Below are 18,551 nucleotides of genomic sequence, written 5' to 3' on the forward strand. Positions count from 1 at the left end.
GATGGTGACCTCATAGAATGAGTTCGAGAGTGTTCCTTCCTCTGCAATTTTTTGGAATAGTTTCAGAAGGATAGGTGTTAGCTCTTCTCTAAATGTTTGGTAGAATTTGCCTGTGAAGCCATCTGGTCCTGGACTTCTGTTTGTTCTAAGTTTTTTTTAATCACAATTTCAGTTTCAGTACTTGGGATTGCTTCATTCATCCTTTCTATTTCATCTTGGTTTAGTCTTGGAAGATTGTGCTTTTCTAAGTATGTGTCCATTTCTTCTAGGTTTTCCATTTTATTGGCATATAGTTGCATGTAGTAGTGTCTTATGATCCTTTGTATTTCTGTGATGTCCATTTTGACCTCTCCTTTTTCATTTCTAATTTTATTGATTTGAATCATCTCTCTTTTGTTCTTGATAAGTCTGGCTAAAGGTTTATCAATTTTGTTGATTTTCTCAAAGAACCAGCTTTTCGTTTCATTGATCTTTTCTATGGTTTTCTTCATTTCTATTTCATTGATTTCTGCTCTAATCTTTATGATTTCTTTCCTTCTGCTAACTTTAGGTCTTGTCTGTTCTCTCTCTAGCTGCTTTAGATGCAAAGTTAGGCTGTTTATTTGAGCTTTTTCTTTCCTTAGGTAGGCTTGTATTGCTATAAACTTGCCTCTTAGAACTCCTTTTGCTGCATCCCATTGGTTTTGGAGTGTTGTATCTTTGTTGTCCTTTGCTTCTAGGTATTTTTTAATTTCCTCTTTGATTTCTTTAGTGATCCATTGGTTGTTTAATAGCATGTTGTTGAGTCTCCATGTGTTTGTGGTTTTTGCAGGGTTTTTTTTCTCAATGTCTATTTCCAGTTGAATACCATTGTGGTTAGAAAAGATGCTTGATTTGATGTCAGTTTTTCGTAAAGTTACCGAAGCTTGATTTGTGGCCTAGAATGTGATCAATCCTAGAGAATGTTCCATCTGCACTTGAGAAGAATGTGTATTCTGCTGCTTTTGGATGGAATGTCCTATATATATCTATTAAGTCCATCTGGTCTAATGCTTCATTCCGGGCCTGTGTTTCCTTGTTGATTTTCTGTATGGATGATCTGTCCATTGCTGTAAGGGGGTGTTAAAGTCCCCTGCTATTATTGTGTTATTGGTCATTTCTTCTTTTAAGGTTGTTAGCAGTTGCCTTATATATTGAGGTGACCCTATGTTGGGTGCATATATATTTACAATTGTTATACCTTCTTGGATTGATCCTTTGATCATTATATAATGTTCTTCTTTGTCTCTTATAATATTCTTTATTTTAAGGTCTATTTTGTCTCATATGAGTATTGCTACTCCACCTTTCTTTTGATTCCCGTTGCATAGAATATTTTTTTCTATCCTCTCACTTTCAATCTGTATGTGTCCCTAGAAGTGAAGTGCTGTCTTGAAGACAGCACATATATGGGTCTTGTTTTTGTATCCATTCAGCCAGCCTGTGTCTTTTGGTTGGGACATTTAGTCTATTAACATTTAAGGTAATTATTGATATGTATGTTCTTACTGCCATTTTAGTAACTGTTTTGGGTTTGTTTTTGTTGCTCTTTTTTCTTCCCTTCTTCTCTTGTTCTCTCCTCTTGTGGTTTGATGACTATCTTTAGTATTTTATTTGAGTTGATATTTCTTATTTGTGTGTGTATCAATTGTAGATTTTTGGTTTGCAGTTACTCTGAAGTTTTGATATAGGAGTCTGTATATACACATGATTGTTTTAAGTTTTTGGTCTCTTAATTGCAAGTGCATCGGCAGTGTCCTGCATTTGTACCCCTCCTCTTCTCTCGAGTTCTGATTTTGGTAGCATAATTGTGTGTGGATGATCTCCTATCTTTACTGTATATATGCTTTACTGGTGAACCTTGTCATTTGTGGTATTTTTGTTTCTAGTTGTGGCCTTTTCTTTTCTGCCTAGAGAAGTTCCTTTAGTATTTGTTGTAAAGCTGGTTTAGTGTTGCTGAATTCTCTTAGCTTTTGCTTATCTGTAAAGCTTTTGATTTCTCCTTCAAATCTGAAATGAGAGCTTTCTGGGTAAAGTAAGGAAGTTGGAGGTTTTTTCCTTTCATCATGTTAAGCACATCATGCCACTCCCTTCTGGCCTGCAGAGTTTCTGCTGAAAAAAATCTGCTGTTAACCTCATCGGGGTTCCCTTTTATGTTTTTTTTTTTTTCCCTAGCTGCTTTCAGTATTTTCTCTTTGTCTTTAATTTTGGTCAGTTTGATTAAAATGTATCTCAGAGTTTATTTTATGTGGTACTCATTGTGCTTCCTGGATTTTAGTGAGTGGTTCCTTATCTCTTGGAATATTTTTTCTGTCCTTTCTCTTTTCTTCTTATGGTACCCCTGTAACACGGATGTTGGTGAGTTTAACGTTGTCCCAGAGATCTCTTAGACTGTCTTCATTTCTTTTCAATCTTTTTTCTATTTTTTTGTTCCACATCAGTGATTTCCATGAGTCTGTCCTCCACCTCGCTTATTTGTTCTGCCTCCTGTATTCTGTTGTTGGTTGCTTCTAATGAATTTTTTATTTCAGTTATCATATTTTGCATCTCTGCTTGCTTAAGTTTTAAATCTTGTATTTCTTTTTGTTTGTTTGTTTTTGTTTTTTTTGTTTTTTTGTATTTTTATCTTTTTGTCTTTTTAGGGCTGCACTGCAGCATATGGAGGTTCCCAGGCTAGGGGTCTAATTGGAGCTATAGCTGCTGGCCTACACCACAGCCACAGCAACGCCAGATCTGAGGTGCATCTGTGACCTACACCATAGATCACAGCAATGCCGGATGCTTAACCCACTGAGCAAGGCCAGGGATCAAACCTGCAACCTCATGGTCCCTAGTCAGATGCATTCCGCTGCACCACAATGGGAACTCCGAAATCTTGTATTTCTTTGCTCACTGTTTGCTCTAAATTATCAGTCTTTGCCTCCAGACTATTTCCAATGTCTTGCATTGTCTTCAGCATCATCAGTCTAAAGTCTTTTTCCTGGAGGCTGATAATCTCCAGATCACCTAGCTGTTTTTCTGTTTTTTTTTTTTTCTTGCTCCCTTATCTGAGTTATAGTTCTCTGCCTTCTCATTTTTATAGGTTTTTGGTGTGGTGTCCTTGCAGACAGTAGAGTTGTAGCCTCTCTTACTTCTGATGTCTGCCTCCCTTGTGGCTGAAGTTGGTATGGGGGCTTGCTGTAGGCTTCCTGATAGGAGGGTCTGGTGCCTTCCCACTGGTAGGTGGGGCTGATTCCTATCCCTCTGGTGGGTGGGGCTTTGTCTCTGGGTAAGATTAGAGGCTGCTCTGTGCCTGGGGGCATCTTTAGACAGACCGTTTACTGATGTGTGAGGCTGTGATCCCACCTGGATTATTGTTTGGCCTGGGGCTTCCCAGAACTAATGGGTGGGGCCAGATTTTCCCAAAATGGCCACATCTAGAGGAACACATGCTGATGAATATTCCTGAGAGCTTTGTCTCCAATGTCCTTCCCCCACAACAAGCCACAGTCACCTCCTGTTTTCCTGGGAGATGCTTCAGGAACTGCAGTCAGGTCTGACCCATATTCCCATGGAGCCTCTGCTTTGCCCTGGGACCCAGTGCACATGAAAGTCTGTGTGCGCCTTTCACTAATGGGGTCTCCATTTCTCCCAGTCCTGTGGAGCTCCTGTGCACATGCCCCATTGGCCTTCAATGCCAGATGTTCTGGGTGCTCTTTCTTCCAATGCCAGATCCCCAGGTGTAGGGACCTGACATGGGGCTCATAACTCTCACTCTTGTAGGTGAGTCTCTGTGGTACACATACTTTCCAATCTGTGGGCTTCCCAGCCAGCATGTATGGGGTTGCTTATATCACATAATCACCCCTCCTACCTCTTGATGTGGCCTCCTCTTTGTCTTCTGGAGTAGGAGATCTTTTTGAAAGTTTCAAGTCCGTTTGGTTGAAGGTTATTCAGCATTTGGTTGTAATTTTGTCGTTTTTATGAGAGAAGGTGAACTCCAGTCCTTCTATTCCATCATCTTCTGGAATCCCACAGATTTTTAAATGTTTTTTTTTTCATTATCATTAGTCTTGAGGTATTTTTTAATTTCTGTTTTGACTTCTTCATTGACCCATTGGTTTTTTAGTAGCATGTAGTTTAGTCACCATGTGGTCAGTTTTTTCTCATTTCTTTTCCTGTGGTTGATTTCTAATTTCATGTCATTGTGGTCAGAGAAGATGCTTGAAATAATTTCTATATTCTTAAATTGGTTGTGGTTAGTTTTGTGCCCTGGTAGGTGGTCAGTCCTTGAGAATGTTCCATGTACACTTGAAAAGAATTTATATTCTGATTTTTTTGGGAGGTAATGTCCTGAAAACAATCAAATAAGTCTAACTCTTCTATTGTGTCATTTAGGGTCTCTGTTGCCTTATTGATTTTCTCTCTAGAGGATCTGTCTATTGGTGTGAGTGGGGTGTTACAACCTCCTACTATTATTGTATTCCCATCAACTTCTCCTTTTATGTCTGGTAGTATTTGTTGTATGAACTTGGATGCTCCTATATTAGGGGTATATTTTGATGAGTATAATATCCTCTTCTTGAATGGATGCTTTTATCATTAAGTAGTGTCCTTGTTTGTCTTTCTTTATGGCTTTTGTTTTAAAATCTATTCTGTCTGATATGAGTATCACAACTCACACTCTACTGTCTTTTCCATTTGCATGAAATATCTTTTTTCATGCCTTCGCTTTCAATTTATATGTGTCCTTTGCCCCAAGGTGAGTCTCTTGTAGGCAGCATATTGTAGGCTCTTGTTTTTTTATGCAGTCTGCCACTCTATGTCTTTTGATTGGAGCATTTAGTCCATTGACATTTAGGGTAATTACTGATAAAGATGTATTTAATGCCATTTTAAACCTTGTTTTCCAATTGATTCTATGTTTCTCCTTTGTTCCTTTTTTGGGGGGGTTGGATGATTTCATTTTATTTTATGCTCCTGTCCTGTTCTTTTTAGTTTTTGTGAATGTACGGTTTTGTTTCAATTTGTGGTTGCCCTGTATTTCAACTATATTAACCCCTTCCTATATCTTCTTGCTTTAGCCTGACAGTCATATAGACTTAAACACATTCTAAGAAAAGTGTCTAGATTTTCAGATGTTCCTTCCTCACAGTTTACGATTTTGATGTGCTTTTTGTTTTTTTTTTTGTTTTTTTGTTTTTTTTTGTCTTTTTAGCTATTTCTTGGGCCGCGGCATATGGAGGTTCCCAGGCCAGGGGTCTAATTGGAGCTGTAGCCACCAGCCTACGCCAGAGCCACAGCAACGCGGGATCCGATCCGCGTCTGTAACCTACACCACAGCTCACGGCAATGCCGGATCGTTAACCCACTGAGCAGGGGCAGGGACCGAACCCGCAACCTCATGGTTCCTAGTCGGATTCGTTAACCACTGCGCCACGACGGGAACTCCTTGATGTGCTTTTTTACATCTTCATGTTTATCATTTTGCTGTTCCTTGGGTTTATTGTCACTTTCACAGTAGTTTTGTTTGTTTGTTTGTTTAGATCTGTATACTGGCTTATTTAAGTGATTACTTTCCAATTGTGATTTCCTCCATCCTATTTCTCCTTACCTTTTATTTAGGAGAGCCCTTTCAGTATGTCTTTCAGAATGGGTTCAGTATTGCTATACTCTTTTAGTCTTTGTTTATTGGAGAAATTCTTTATTTCTCCTTCTATTTTAAGTGATATTCTTGGTGGGTAGAGTATTCGAGGCTGCAAATTTTTGAATATATCTTGCTGTTCTCTTCTGGCCTATAGTGTTTCTATAGAGAAATCAGCTGATACCCTTATGGGGGTTCCCTTATAATTAACTCTTTGTTTTTCTCTTGCTCCTTTAGAATCCACTCCTTATCTTTAACATTTGCCATTTTTATTATAATATATCTTGGTGTAGGTCTGTTTGAGTTTCACTTGTGTGGGGTCCTTGGTGCTTCCTATATCTTGATATCTTTTTCCTTTAGATTGGAAAGTTTTCACCCAAAATTTCTTCAAATATATTTTCAATTCCTTTTACTTTTTTGTCTCCTTCTGGGATCCCTATTATGCTTAGATTGGCCTGCTTTATATTATCCCACAGGTCTTTTATACTGCTTTCATGTTTTTTTCATTTGGTTTTCTGCCTGCTGTCCTGATTGGGTGTGTGCATTTCCAGGGGAGTGAGAGCAACAAAGGGTGGTGCTCAGTTTCAGTGCTCTCCTCTGCAGTTACAGGGCAGCAGGTGGTGCTTGTTCTCAGACCCTTAGTGGAGGTGGGCCACAGCCACCTCTGGAGTCTGAGATGGCTGCCATGGTTTGTCCCCACCATCCACAGCCCTTGCAAGAGCGCTCCAACACCTGAGTGCCTGCATGTGTGCAGAGAAAGATGTTCCTATTGTGGTCCCACCCCTCCTCCTCCTGGTCACCAACAATGGTGCCTTGCTTCTCCTGTGGGCCCAGCCCTCCTCCTGGGTTCTTTCTGCTGTTTTGTTCTTCTCTCTAGCCCATGGCAGACTGTTCCCTAGCATCTTAAGTTGTCTCCACACACCAACCCTAGTCCTCTCATTGGTACTCTTCCCCGGAGCTTGAGTCTCAGCACCCAGCCCCGGCCCAAGGGTCTCAGGCTGTGGTGTCTGGGTGCAGTAGTACCAGCGGTTTGTGTGGCTTTCTCTCTGCTTTGCCTTCCTCAGTTTGGCTGCTGCAATTTTCTCCAAGGCTTTGAGGTTCCCTCTCAATTTCCAGTTGGTCTCCCCACCAGTTAGGTGGCCTCCTGTGGTGTGGATTACTTGCCTCTTTCACAGCTCCCTCTCAGGAGTGCTGGTCCCATCCTGATTCCTTTATTTTCCCTTCTTTCTCTTTTTCCTTTTGTTCTACCCAGTTAGTGTGGAGGGTTTCTTGCTCCTTTTAGATGTTTAAAGTCTTCTGCCAGTGTTCAGTAGATGTTTTATGTGAATCGTTCTACATGTAGATGATTTTTTTTTTAATGTGTATATTGGAGAAGTTGAGCACCACATCTTACTCTTCTGCCATCTTGATCTCCTAATTATATTTAAAATGATATCATCCATACTGATGGCTCCCCAAATTGTATTTAAAATGATATCATCCATACTGATGGTTTTCAAACCTTGGCCCCCATTTCCCTACCTAATGCCACCCTTTCAGCAATTAACCTCTTTTTACCTCTTTTTTTCTTTAACATATTTAAATATTGTCATGTGCTGACTATAAACCAGATGCTGGTAAATAAATTAAGCAGTCTTTTTTCACATTTAATATTTAGGCTTGCCTCATGTAGTAAATGAAAAGAAAAATGGTTCTACAAGGCTCATAAGGGAAAAAAGTGATCGTTTGCCCTAGTCCTCTGACCTTTGCTTCTCAGAGGCGGTATTTCAATGTCTTTAGTTCTTTCTCTTGATATTCTCCTCATATTTCTAAATAACATTTTATGGTAATGTTTTTTAATTTTCAGTTTTAGCCATTTATCTAATGACCTGCTATTATGAAAAATTAGGGCTTTGCTTTCTCACATACGATTACCATCCCCTTATCCTGTCAGGATTGTATATCTTTTTTTTTTTTTTGTCTTTTTGCCATTTCTTGGGCCGCTCCCATGGCATATGGAGGTTCCCAGGCTAGGGGTCCAATCGGAGCTGTAGCTGCCAGCCTACGTCAGAGCCACAGCAACATGGGATCTGAGCCGCGTCTGCAACCTACAGCACAGCTCACGGCAACGCCGGATTGTTAACCCACTGAGCAAGGCCAGGGACTGAATCCGCAACCTCATGGTTCCTAGTCGGATTCGTTAACCACTGCGCCACGAAGGGAACTCCCAGGATTGTATATCTTAATTTTTGGTTTGGTCAGTATTCAGTATTTACATCATTAAGATGGTAAATACTATTCATAGCTGAATCAAGTAGCATAATAATAATCAAACTTATTTCTTGTACAATGTTTTTGTTTTCCTGGAAATTAGTAACTGTATCTTTTTATTTGCTTTTTTTTTTTAATGCACCTTCCCAATGATAGGAAGAATTGATAATGCCAAGGTCTAGATTTGCTATAGATCTCTATCTCTTATTGCATCTGTCTTTTTTTTTTTTTCCTTTTTTGTTGTCTTCTCTCCTTGTGTGTCTAGGGTTACTTTCTTTTTTTTGTTTGTTTGTTTTTGTCTTTTTGCCATTTCTTGCAGTGCTCCTGCAGCATATGGAGGTTCCCAGGCTAGGGATCAAATCGGAGCTATAGCCACCGGCCTACACCAGAGCCACAATAACACGGGATCCGAGTCACATCTGCAACCTACACCACAGCTCATGGCAATGCCGGATCCTTAACCCACTGAGCAAGGCCAGGGGTCGAACCCACAACCCCATGGTTCCTAGTCGGATTTGTTAACCACTGAGCCACGACAGGAACTCCCTAGGGTTACTTTCTGAGTGAGTATCAAGCACTATATTTGAAAAATTATTTGAGGAAATAATTTAAGACCCAGAATGATGTTTTTTCCTTTGGAGAAATTTTAAGTTGCTTTTTCCAAGTTCCTGGAAGCCCTAGCACTTCAGAGATGCCTGGGGACAGGCAGTAACATTCTAAGATCATCTTAAACTGATTTCAGAGATTCTAGTGTCTGCATCTGAGTGGCAATTTCAAGAAGGCCTGTTCTACATCTGGCCCATCCTTACTCCTAGGACGCAGCCTTTCAGGGTCCCAGCTCAAAGCAGGAGGGGTTTCGAGTGATATTGGGCATGAAATCTTTTATTTTCTTAGTTTCTCAAAGTTATCAAAACCCCCATTTGACTTCTCATCCTCTCAGCTGCCTTTTCTAGTTTTAGCTAATAATTGCCCTAAACCCAGGGCTCACCTCCCTCAACTTTTAGCATGGCCCAGATTCTGGTTTGGTAATTCTTCCCTATCTCGTTAGCACTTGATTTCAAGTACATTTTTAAAAATCTAACTTAACTGTGTCCTCCGTGCACACCCAGTCTGCTTTTACAAAATGTTAAAGTCTAAAATATTCATAGTAACTAAAGACATCCTGAGTCAAGTTTACTACTAACTTCTACAGCCAATCACTCTTTCAATGAGATGTGAAAAGAGAGTAAAGATATTTTCAGACATAAGATCTCAAAAGTATGTTCTATGAAAATGAGATGTACACTTATGAAGAAGATGACAAAGAGTTAGTTAAAAAAAAAAAGTAAAAAGAGGAAGAGCCAGGACAAGCCTCTAGAATAATGGTGAAAGGAGTTCCCAAGAGGATAGCTATACAGCTAGCCCAAAGAATAACTTATTCATATTTGAGAGTGGCAACCTCCAGGAAAGAATTGGAAACTATTAAAAGATGAGTGGAAATCATAATGCTGAAAAACAGAATGATTGAAATTAAGGCCTTAAAGATTAAGAGATAATTGATGAACTGGAAGATAGGACAGAAGAAATGTTTGGAATAAAGCGCGGACAGAATGATGGGAAATATAGAAGAGAGGGTAAGAGAAAAAGGATACAGTGAGAAGGTCTAATATGAATGCTCTGGGAATCCCTGAAGGAGAAAAAAACATGAGAATGGGAGGAAGGAATATTTGAAGATAAAGTGGCTGAGATTTTACTCAAAGTGAGGAAGGGCCATGTACTTAAGAAGTCCAAGAACCTCAAGCAAGAGAAATAAACAGAAATGTTTACCTAGGTTGAAAACTAAAGACAAAGAAAAAATCTGAAAAGTAATCAAAGAAAAAAACAAGATATTTACCAAGAAAAAAAGATGACCTATAAGCAGCTCCTAACAGTTGACTTGTCAACTAAAACAGTGAAAGCCAAAAGACAATAGAATGATGTCCACAAAGAAATGACTCTTTTTTTCCCTCCCAAACCAGAAACAAATTCTATACCCAGACTATAGATAAAGTAAAGATATTTTCAGATCTACAAAAATTGAGAGAATTTGTAACTAGCAGACCTGCACCAAGGAAATAATAAAGAATGTTCCTTAGGCAGAAGGAAAGTGATCCTAAATGGAAGCTCAAGAGGTAAAGGAAGAAATGAAAGGTTACAGTAAATGTGTAAGCAAATTTAGATGAATATTGACTGTATGTAACAAGAACATTAAGTTGAACATGTATGTAGAACTATGATGGCATTTCAGTCAAGTTGTTGGGGAGGCGAATGGAATTAAAGTGTTGCTTAGTCCTTGGGTTGCCTGGTAATCGGTAAAACTACTAGTTAACATTGGATTTATTAAGTCACAGACCTATGTTTTAATCTTGAGAGAACCATTAAAAGTATGTATCTTCCAAGCTAATAGAAGGAGAAAAATGAAATAAGAAGTTATCATTTCCACAGAAGGCAAGAAAGGAGAGAAAAAGGAACATAGGAACGTAGAGCGTATTAAGTACAAGTAGCGCTTAATAAGATGATAGATTTAAATCCAAAGATGTCCATTAAATGTAACTGTACTGAATGGCCTAATTAGAAAACAAAAGTTGTCCAACTGGGTAAAAATAATTGAACTCAATCATCTGATGTTTATAAAGATACAGCAAAGTTGAAAGTAAAATGTAAAAATACATGTTATGCAAATGCTTTGACTAGAAATATGGTTTATCTATATTCAAATTAGAAAAACCGTAATTGAAGCATAATCAGTGACCATTATTAAAGTTCAAGAGAAACACTTTATAATGATAAAATATGAAATCTCAGGATAGGTAACTATAGCAGTTGTGGCCTATGTCACATCTTCTTTGCCCCCTGATTTCACCAGCATATTACATATAGTTTACTGTATACTGCCAGCATCTTACTATACTATGCTTCTCCTTCTGGAAACTTAGAAAGATGTTCAGGTGAAATTGGGAGTGTGGGGCAGTTAATACTCCCTTCCAGTGGAGGGACTGGGATCAGTGGATAAATTCTCCAACATCTTATCCCTTAGAAGGACAATTCTGAAACATATTCTGTTTGATTCCTTGGTGAGTTTCCTATGGGATTTGGCTCCAGCTGCTTACTGCAGAAATCAGCCCAGTAACATATTTTATTGGCTTTACTTCCTTCTCTGGATCTCGCTCTCCATTTCTTCACTGTGCTTCCTGGGATCACTTCCAATTACCTACCTGCCCTGAAATCTGCATTTTGGGGGGAACTCAAACTAAGACAAAAAGAAATCTAAATTTGTAAGGATCTTATGAGACAATATTAAATCTCTCCTTCTCTCTCCCTATCTTTTTGTAGAGTGGCAGAACTACAAAGAGGAATAGATGGAGCCATAGTTTTAGCTGGGGATTTTAACCCAATTTTCTTAATAACTGCTGAAACAAGAGACAAACATTAGTAAGGATAGAGATTTGAACACTATGATCAACAAATTTGACCTAATTCATACATGTAGAACACTGCACAGAGAACTGCAGAGTGTATGTCTTTTCCTAGCACAAACAACTCTTGCCAAAATTGACCATATGCTAGACGATAAAATAAACCTTGACAAAATTCAAAGGCTTGAAATAATGGAGTACCTTCTTTGAACATAGTGGAAACAAGTTATTAAAAAGATACCTAGATACTAAAAACCCTTTGACATACTTTCGCAAATGTTTTTCTTAGTTTATTTTTTAATTTTAATGAGATTTTTAAAAATACAGAAGTTTCACGTTTTTACATAGTCTATCTATCATTCTCAAATGACTCATTAGTCTGTTTCTCCCCGTCCAGAAATTCAGTAAGTGTTCCTTTAGATCTTTTTTTAGGCTAGTTTTCTCTTTTCCGTTTTATTGTCTATATTTAATCATTCCTCTAGTTTGAACTTCAGAAGCAGTATTTTATTCCAAAAAAGAATTCTATTGGAATTTCTAATTGGAATTGCATTAACTCCTTGTTTTTATAAGAATTTTATTTCTGGGAGTTCCCGTCGTGGCGCAGTGGTTAACGAATCCAACTAGGAACCATGAGGTTGTGGGTTCGATCCCTGGCCTTGCTCAGTGGGTTAAGGATCCGGCGTTGCCGTGAGCTGTGGTGTGCGTCGAAGACATGGCTCGGATCCCGTGTTATTGTGGCTCTGGTGTAGGCCGGTGGCTATAGCTCCGATTTGACCCCTAGCCTGGGAACCTCCATATGCCGCAGAAGCAGCTCAAAAAAAGGCAAAAAGACAAAAAAAAAAAAGGAATTTTATTTCTGGAGTTCCCATTGTCGTGGCGCAGTGGAAACGAATCAGACCAGGAACCATGAGGATGCAGGTTCAATCTCTGACCTCGCTCGGTGGGTTAAGGATCTGACATTGCCATGAGCTGTGGTGTAGGTTGCAGACATAGCTTGGATCTGGCTTGGATCTGGCATTGTTGTAGCTCTGGTGTAGGCCAGCAGCTACAGGGCCGATTAGACCCCTAGCCTGGGAACCTCCATATGCTGCGAGTGCAGCCCTAAAAGGACAAAAGACCAAAAAAAAATTTATTTCTTTATTTTTATTGAGATATAATTAAGATATGATATTATAATATTTTCAGCTATACAATGTAATGATTTGGTATTTGTGAGTATTGTGACATGATTGCCACGGTAAGTCTAATAATATCTGTCATCAAACCTAGTTACAGATTTTTTTTCTTGTGATAAGAATTTTATACAGTTTTTTTAATTTTTAAATTACCATGCTGTATTATGATTACTGCTTACTGTTCCCCACTCTCCCTCTCTCTCCTCACCTATTAATAGATGAAATGCCAACTGTTTATTGAGAGATGTAGAGAAATTCTGATGGGTATTAATGGAGGTGAGGGTTGGGCATGAGCTAGCTGTGGCTAGTGAAACTGGTTTTCTCTAAAATGGGGTAAATTGTTAAGTGGTACAAGTATCCTCTTTTTCTGTCTCATGTTACTATTCTGTACTTTGATTTATGGAATTTATTCTTAATGTCTCAGAGATTTTTGTTCAGTATTTTTAGATTCCAAGGTTTTTCTAATTCTCAATCTCTTGTGAATTTTTTTTTTGATAAAAAGTGTTGGGAAGAATAAGTGATATAGAGCAAGTTTTCATCTAAACCTAGAAATTTTAGAACAGTTGCTTGTTTTCCTTTTTTTTGGAGGTGTTATGGATTATTAAATAATTAGACGTTTGACTTCTTGAGAAGTTGGGTATTAACATGTACAGTTGAGAATGTGTATTTACAGATAAACACAAGGTTATTTCCCATTTTTATGCTTCAGGGTTATTGTTTCAATGCTAATAATGAAAAAAACTAATACCTCTGCTTTTAGGTTGGAATGTTGCGTCAGCAGGTAGAAGAACATGAAAAAGTCAAGCAAGAGATGGCCATGGAGTATAAGCAGGAGTTAAAGAAACTACATGAAGAAGTAAGATTTTAATTCTGTTATGTTTTGTATAATTTTATCTCTTCAACTCTTGAGAATTTTGTTAATGAGCGAGTTTCTACTTTGTAAATTGGATATTCCATGGGCGGTATGGCAATAGAAATTATTTCTCTGTTCTTAAATGCAGGTAAAGAATCTTGCCTAATTATAATGTTTGATACTGTGTACAACAGTGATTCTAAAATGTGGTTTTCGGTTGAATACCTAAAATAAATAGAGAAATTTTTGTATAATACCGTGAAATATTGATATTAAAAGCTTATATTAAATGTTTTTGTTTTTTTAAGTTGAATCAGTTATAGTTTTTAAATAATGAGGGGTCCAAAGTTTCCAGATGCATTTTGGGATAGATAAGAGAAGTAAGAAAATTCTATCAATTCAGTTTTATTTCCCAGACTGGGGAAAAGCTGCTTTTATTTTTATTTAATTTCAAAGTTCTCCTCTCCTGTTTACTGAATATCAGTGTTCCATAGGAAAATGGTCTCAAGAACTACATGCCTAGAGAAAGGAAAAAGAGTTTTTATTTGCTCTTTTTATTAGGGGTGCGTGTTGAGGGGCCTTTAAGTGCAAGGCTATTATATATTGTAATAATAATTAAACTTTTGTTTATAAAATGTTTTTCCTTTTTTTTTTGACTTAGTATGTTTCTTTTCCAGTGTTATTTTTTATATGTGGTTTTGAGTTGTTTTGTATTTTTTCTAAAACATCCTATTTTCAGAGGTCCTAGTTAGCCCTATGCATACTTTCATAATGCCAATTTGTTGTACCATTGCTGTTTACAAATTCTTAAATTTTAAGTCTAGAAATAACTGTGTCTCCAGTTAGGCAGACTGAAGAGAAGCTATGAAAAGCTACAGAAAAAGCATGTAAGAGATTTCAGAGGAAATACCAAAAATCACAGGGAAGATCGGTCTGAAATTGAGAGGTTAACTGGAAAAATAGAGGTATGTTCATAGCACTAATTTGTTCTTAGTGATTGTCAGAGTTCATGTAGGAAAATCCTGTTTCTAATAGTGCTATTTCCTGAAACCAATTTTCTTCCATCTCCAGGACTATCACAGCTATTTCAAAGGTAGGATGGTGATCCACTGTACATCTGGTTCCCTGTGGTTACTAGCTATCAGTAGTTCTTAGCGGGGCAGTAGCACCCTTTGAGGGCATTGGATGTGTATGGAAACATTGTTTCGAGGTGTCAGAATGACTGGTAGTGAAACTGGTATTATAGGGGACAGGGACTAGGGACTGTTGTACAATGGAAGGACTATTGTACCCCAAATACCAATATGGAGGAACATTGACCACCAGTTATTAGCCATTTCGTATAGGCAGTGTCCTTATCTTATTGATCACCTAATATAGTAGGGACTTAGTAAGGGTTGAGGGTACATGGCTTTTTTGTACAGAGTACTCTGCATATCAGATTGTTTATCCTCAGAGTTCCTGTTATAGCTTAGCGGTAATGAACCTGACTAGTATCCATGAGTTTGATCCCTGGCCTCACTCAGTCGCAGTGGGTTAAGTATCCAGCATTACTGTGAGCTGCGATGTCACAGGTGCGGCTTGGATCCTGAGTTGCTATGGCCATGGCATAGGTCAGTTAGGCCCCTAGCCTGGGAAGTTCCATTTGCTGCATGTGTGGGGCCTAAAAAGCAAAAAAAAAAAAAAAAGAAAGAAAGAAAAGAAAGAAGAAAGATTGTTTATCCTCAGTTCCCATTATTTGGATATAGTAAGTCACTTACCTCCCCTTTGCTGACTTTGTTTTTATTGAGACTGAGTAACTTTGTGATTAGTGTATATATTGATTTCCTAGAGGACTTAAGGGAGTGGTTTGTTAATACTACCAAAAGTAGATGAAAGAGCAGCACAAGGCTGGCGCTTTTTCCCCTTGAATGCCCCGCTCCTCACATCTGTCTGTGCTCTTGCTTTTCCAATGGACCTAAGAGTCACCTAGGGTCCTCTTTAGGCTCTCAGAGATTCTGATGCAGTAGTATGGCATGTGAGCTAGGAATTTGCATTTTATCCCCTCCCCTAGCTGATGCTAACTTGAGAAACATTGTTCAACCTCTTTTTATGATTACTTCCAGTTTTTATACTCAGAGTGACCTGTCACCCACAAATGCCAGTATATTATTACTATATAGAATTTTAAGTTCTGCACTTAATACTTTTTTTTACATCTCAATATTTTTATTTCATTTTATTTTATTGAAACATAGTTGATTTACAATGTGTTAATTTCTAGTATACATCAAAGTAATTCAGTTATGCATATATATACATATTCTCTTTCATATTCTTTCCTGTGCTGTACACTAGGACCTTGTTGTTTATCCATCCTATATATAATAGATTGCATCTGCTAATCCCAAATTCCTAGTCCATCCCTACCCCCCCCCCACCTCCCCTTTGGCAACCACAAGTCTGTTTTCTGTCTGTGAGCCTGTTCTGTTTTGCAGAAGTTCATTTATATCATATTTTAGAGTCCACATTTAAGTGATATCATATAGTAGTATTTCTTTTCCTGATTTCATTATGGTAATCTCTAGGTCCATCTGTGTTGCTGCAAATGGCATTATTTTATTCTTTTTTTATGGATGAGTAGTATTCCATTGTGTATATGTACTGCCTCTTTTTTATTCATTCATCTGTCCATGAACATTTAGGTTGTTTCCATGAATTGGCTATTGTGAATAGTGCTGCTATGAGCATTGGGGTGCATGTATCTCCAAATTAGAGTTTTCTCCTGATATATAGCTAGGAGTGGGATTACTGGATCATGTGGCAACTCTATTTTTAGTTTTTTTGAAGGACCTCCAAACAGTTTTCCGTAGTGGCTGCCCCAATTTATATTCCCGTCAATAGTGTAGGAGGGTTCCCTTTTCTCCACACTGTATCCAGCATTTATTATTTGCAGACTTTTTAGTGATTTCAATTCTGACCAGTGTGAGGTGGTAACTTACTTTAGTTTTGATTTGCATTTCTCTAATAATTAGTGAACCCCTCAGTATTTTTACACATTTGAGGAGCATAGAAACAGAGGACTACACAGATACTGCTTTCCTTCCAGCCCTCTTCAATGATGCCTTTTTTTTTTTTTTCATAAAACCCCACGTGTTCTATTTCCTCATTACCACTCACTGACCGTTCTCTTTTCTTTGTACCTCAGAAACTCCACTTTTGATTATCACGTCAATAGCACATACTACTAATCAGTGTACATATAGCCAAAGTAGTCATCTTCTGTTCCCTGGTTACTCTGCTGGTTCAAAGACTTTTTTTTGTCATTCTCTCCAACATTTCTCTTTTCATAATTCTAGGGATTTTGCTATCCACAGGAATGATGCTAACGATACTCTGGTCTTTGAGTTCCTTGGAGTTCTTTCCTCCACAGATATTTTGATCTCCTGTCTCTTCCTCCTGTTCCCAGAACTGTTCCTTAGATGTTGTCATTACCAATACTTGTAACCATCCCAGAATCACATTTTTAAGCATCTCATTTTTTGACTACCATTCCTGTCTTTTCAGCTCACTCCTCTGTCTCCTGACACTTGATATTTATCTGACCTTCTATCTCTTAAAGTGCTTGGATCCTGCCACTTGTCACTGTTCCCTGTCTACCTCATGTCCTCACTTAGCACTTCAAGGTGTTATACTTGCTGTTCTCTCTTCTCAGAATAGTATAACTTTATCCTCCTCTCCCTTGGTGTTTGCTTAAATATTTTTCAATTTAGCCATTCCTTTTTAAAATTGCTTTCACCAACTCTGAGCATTCCATGCTGTATTTTCTACAAAACAGGTACAGTTGTCTGTGGGTTCCCCATCCATGGATTCAACCAGCCATGGATCTAAAATATTCTGGGGAAGAAATTCCAGAAAGTTCCAAAAAGCCAAACTTGAATTTCCCCTATGGGTAACTATTTACACAGCATTTTTTTAAAATTAATTAATTTATTTATTTTTGGTCTTTTTGCTATTTCTTGGGCCGCTCCTGCGGCATATGGAGGCTCCCAGGCTAGGGGTCGAATCGGAGCTGTAGCCACCGGCCTATGCCACAGCAGCGCGGGATCCGAGCTGTGTCTGCAACCTGCACCACAGCTCATGGCAATGCCAGATCCTTAACCCACTGAGCAAGGGCAGGGACTGAACCCTCAACCTCATGGTTCCTAGTTGGATTCGTTAACCACTGTGCCACGACGGGAACTCCTTACATGGCATTTACACTGTATTAGGTATAAGTAATCTAGAAATGATTTCAAGTATATGGGAGGATGCGGGTTGGTTATATGCAAATAGTGTACTGTTTATGTAAGAAACTTGAGCATATGTGTATGTTAGTATCTCCCCACAGGTTCTGAGGGACAACTATATTACCATCCAGTGTACTGTACAATGAATGTGTTGCCTATCTCCTTCCTATTGAGTGGGGCTAGAATTTTTATTTGTCTTGTTAAATATCGTATCCCCAACATTTAGAACAGTACCTGGCGTATCTGGTAGAATTAATGAGTAACTGTCAGCTGGTGAATGGTAATTACCCTAAGCTAGTGTGAGACTTCTGGCGTTGAGGGTGCTGGAGGACAGTGATGAAAAGACTGAGGTTCCTTTCCCTTTGATTTGCCCCATTTTCATAAATGTTGGGCTCACTTTCTTGCTCCTGCAACTTGAAGTTACTGTTGATTTGTCATGAATTTTGAACTGTTTGGCTTTGGGTTACAGATATCTGTTAAAATTTAGTACAGATATTTCTTGTTATTCATGTATTTGCAATTCTGTTGAGATAATAAAAAATTGAAAATCAAAGGCTACTACTTTAATTGAATCTATTTGTATCATGTTGTTGAGTATCCACGTGTTTGTGTTCTTTGCAGATTTTTTCTTGTTGTTGATTTCCAGTTGTATAGCATTGTGGTCAGAAAAGATGCTTGATATGATTTCAATTTTCTTAAAGTTACTGAGGTTGAATTTGTAGCCCAGGATGTGATCAATCTTAGAGAGTGTTCCATGTGCACTTGAGAAGAATGTGTATTCTGTTGCTTTTGGATGGAATGTCCTATAAATATGTATTAAGTCCATCTGGTTTAATGCATCATTCAGGGCCTGTGTTTCCTTATTGATTTTCTGTCTGATTGATCTGTCCATTGCTGTAAGTGGGGTGTAAAGTCTCCCACTATTATTGT

The 18,551-nt window shown here is 38.3% G+C and overlaps 1 protein-coding gene across 10 annotated transcripts in view; it reads left to right on the top strand.

Moving 5' to 3' along the window:
• Positions 1-18,551, top strand: part of CEP63 (centrosomal protein 63) — a 99,756-nt gene that overhangs the window by 25,640 nt on the left and 55,565 nt on the right. For 9 of the 10 annotated variants that reach the window (XM_047782909.1, XM_047782887.1, XM_047782876.1 and 6 more), the window contains 2 exons: positions 13,261-13,356; positions 14,196-14,318. In XM_047782909.1, coding sequence (XP_047638865.1) covers positions 13,261-13,356; positions 14,196-14,318 — 219 coding nt within the window. The remainder of the gene's footprint in view (positions 1-13,260; positions 13,357-14,195; positions 14,319-18,551) is intronic. The other variant, XM_047782897.1, reaches the window with a different exon arrangement.

Source organism: Phacochoerus africanus, chromosome 1 (genome assembly GCF_016906955.1).
Source record: "Phacochoerus africanus isolate WHEZ1 chromosome 1, ROS_Pafr_v1, whole genome shotgun sequence".
Lineage (NCBI taxonomy): Eukaryota > Metazoa > Chordata > Mammalia > Artiodactyla > Suidae > Phacochoerus > Phacochoerus africanus.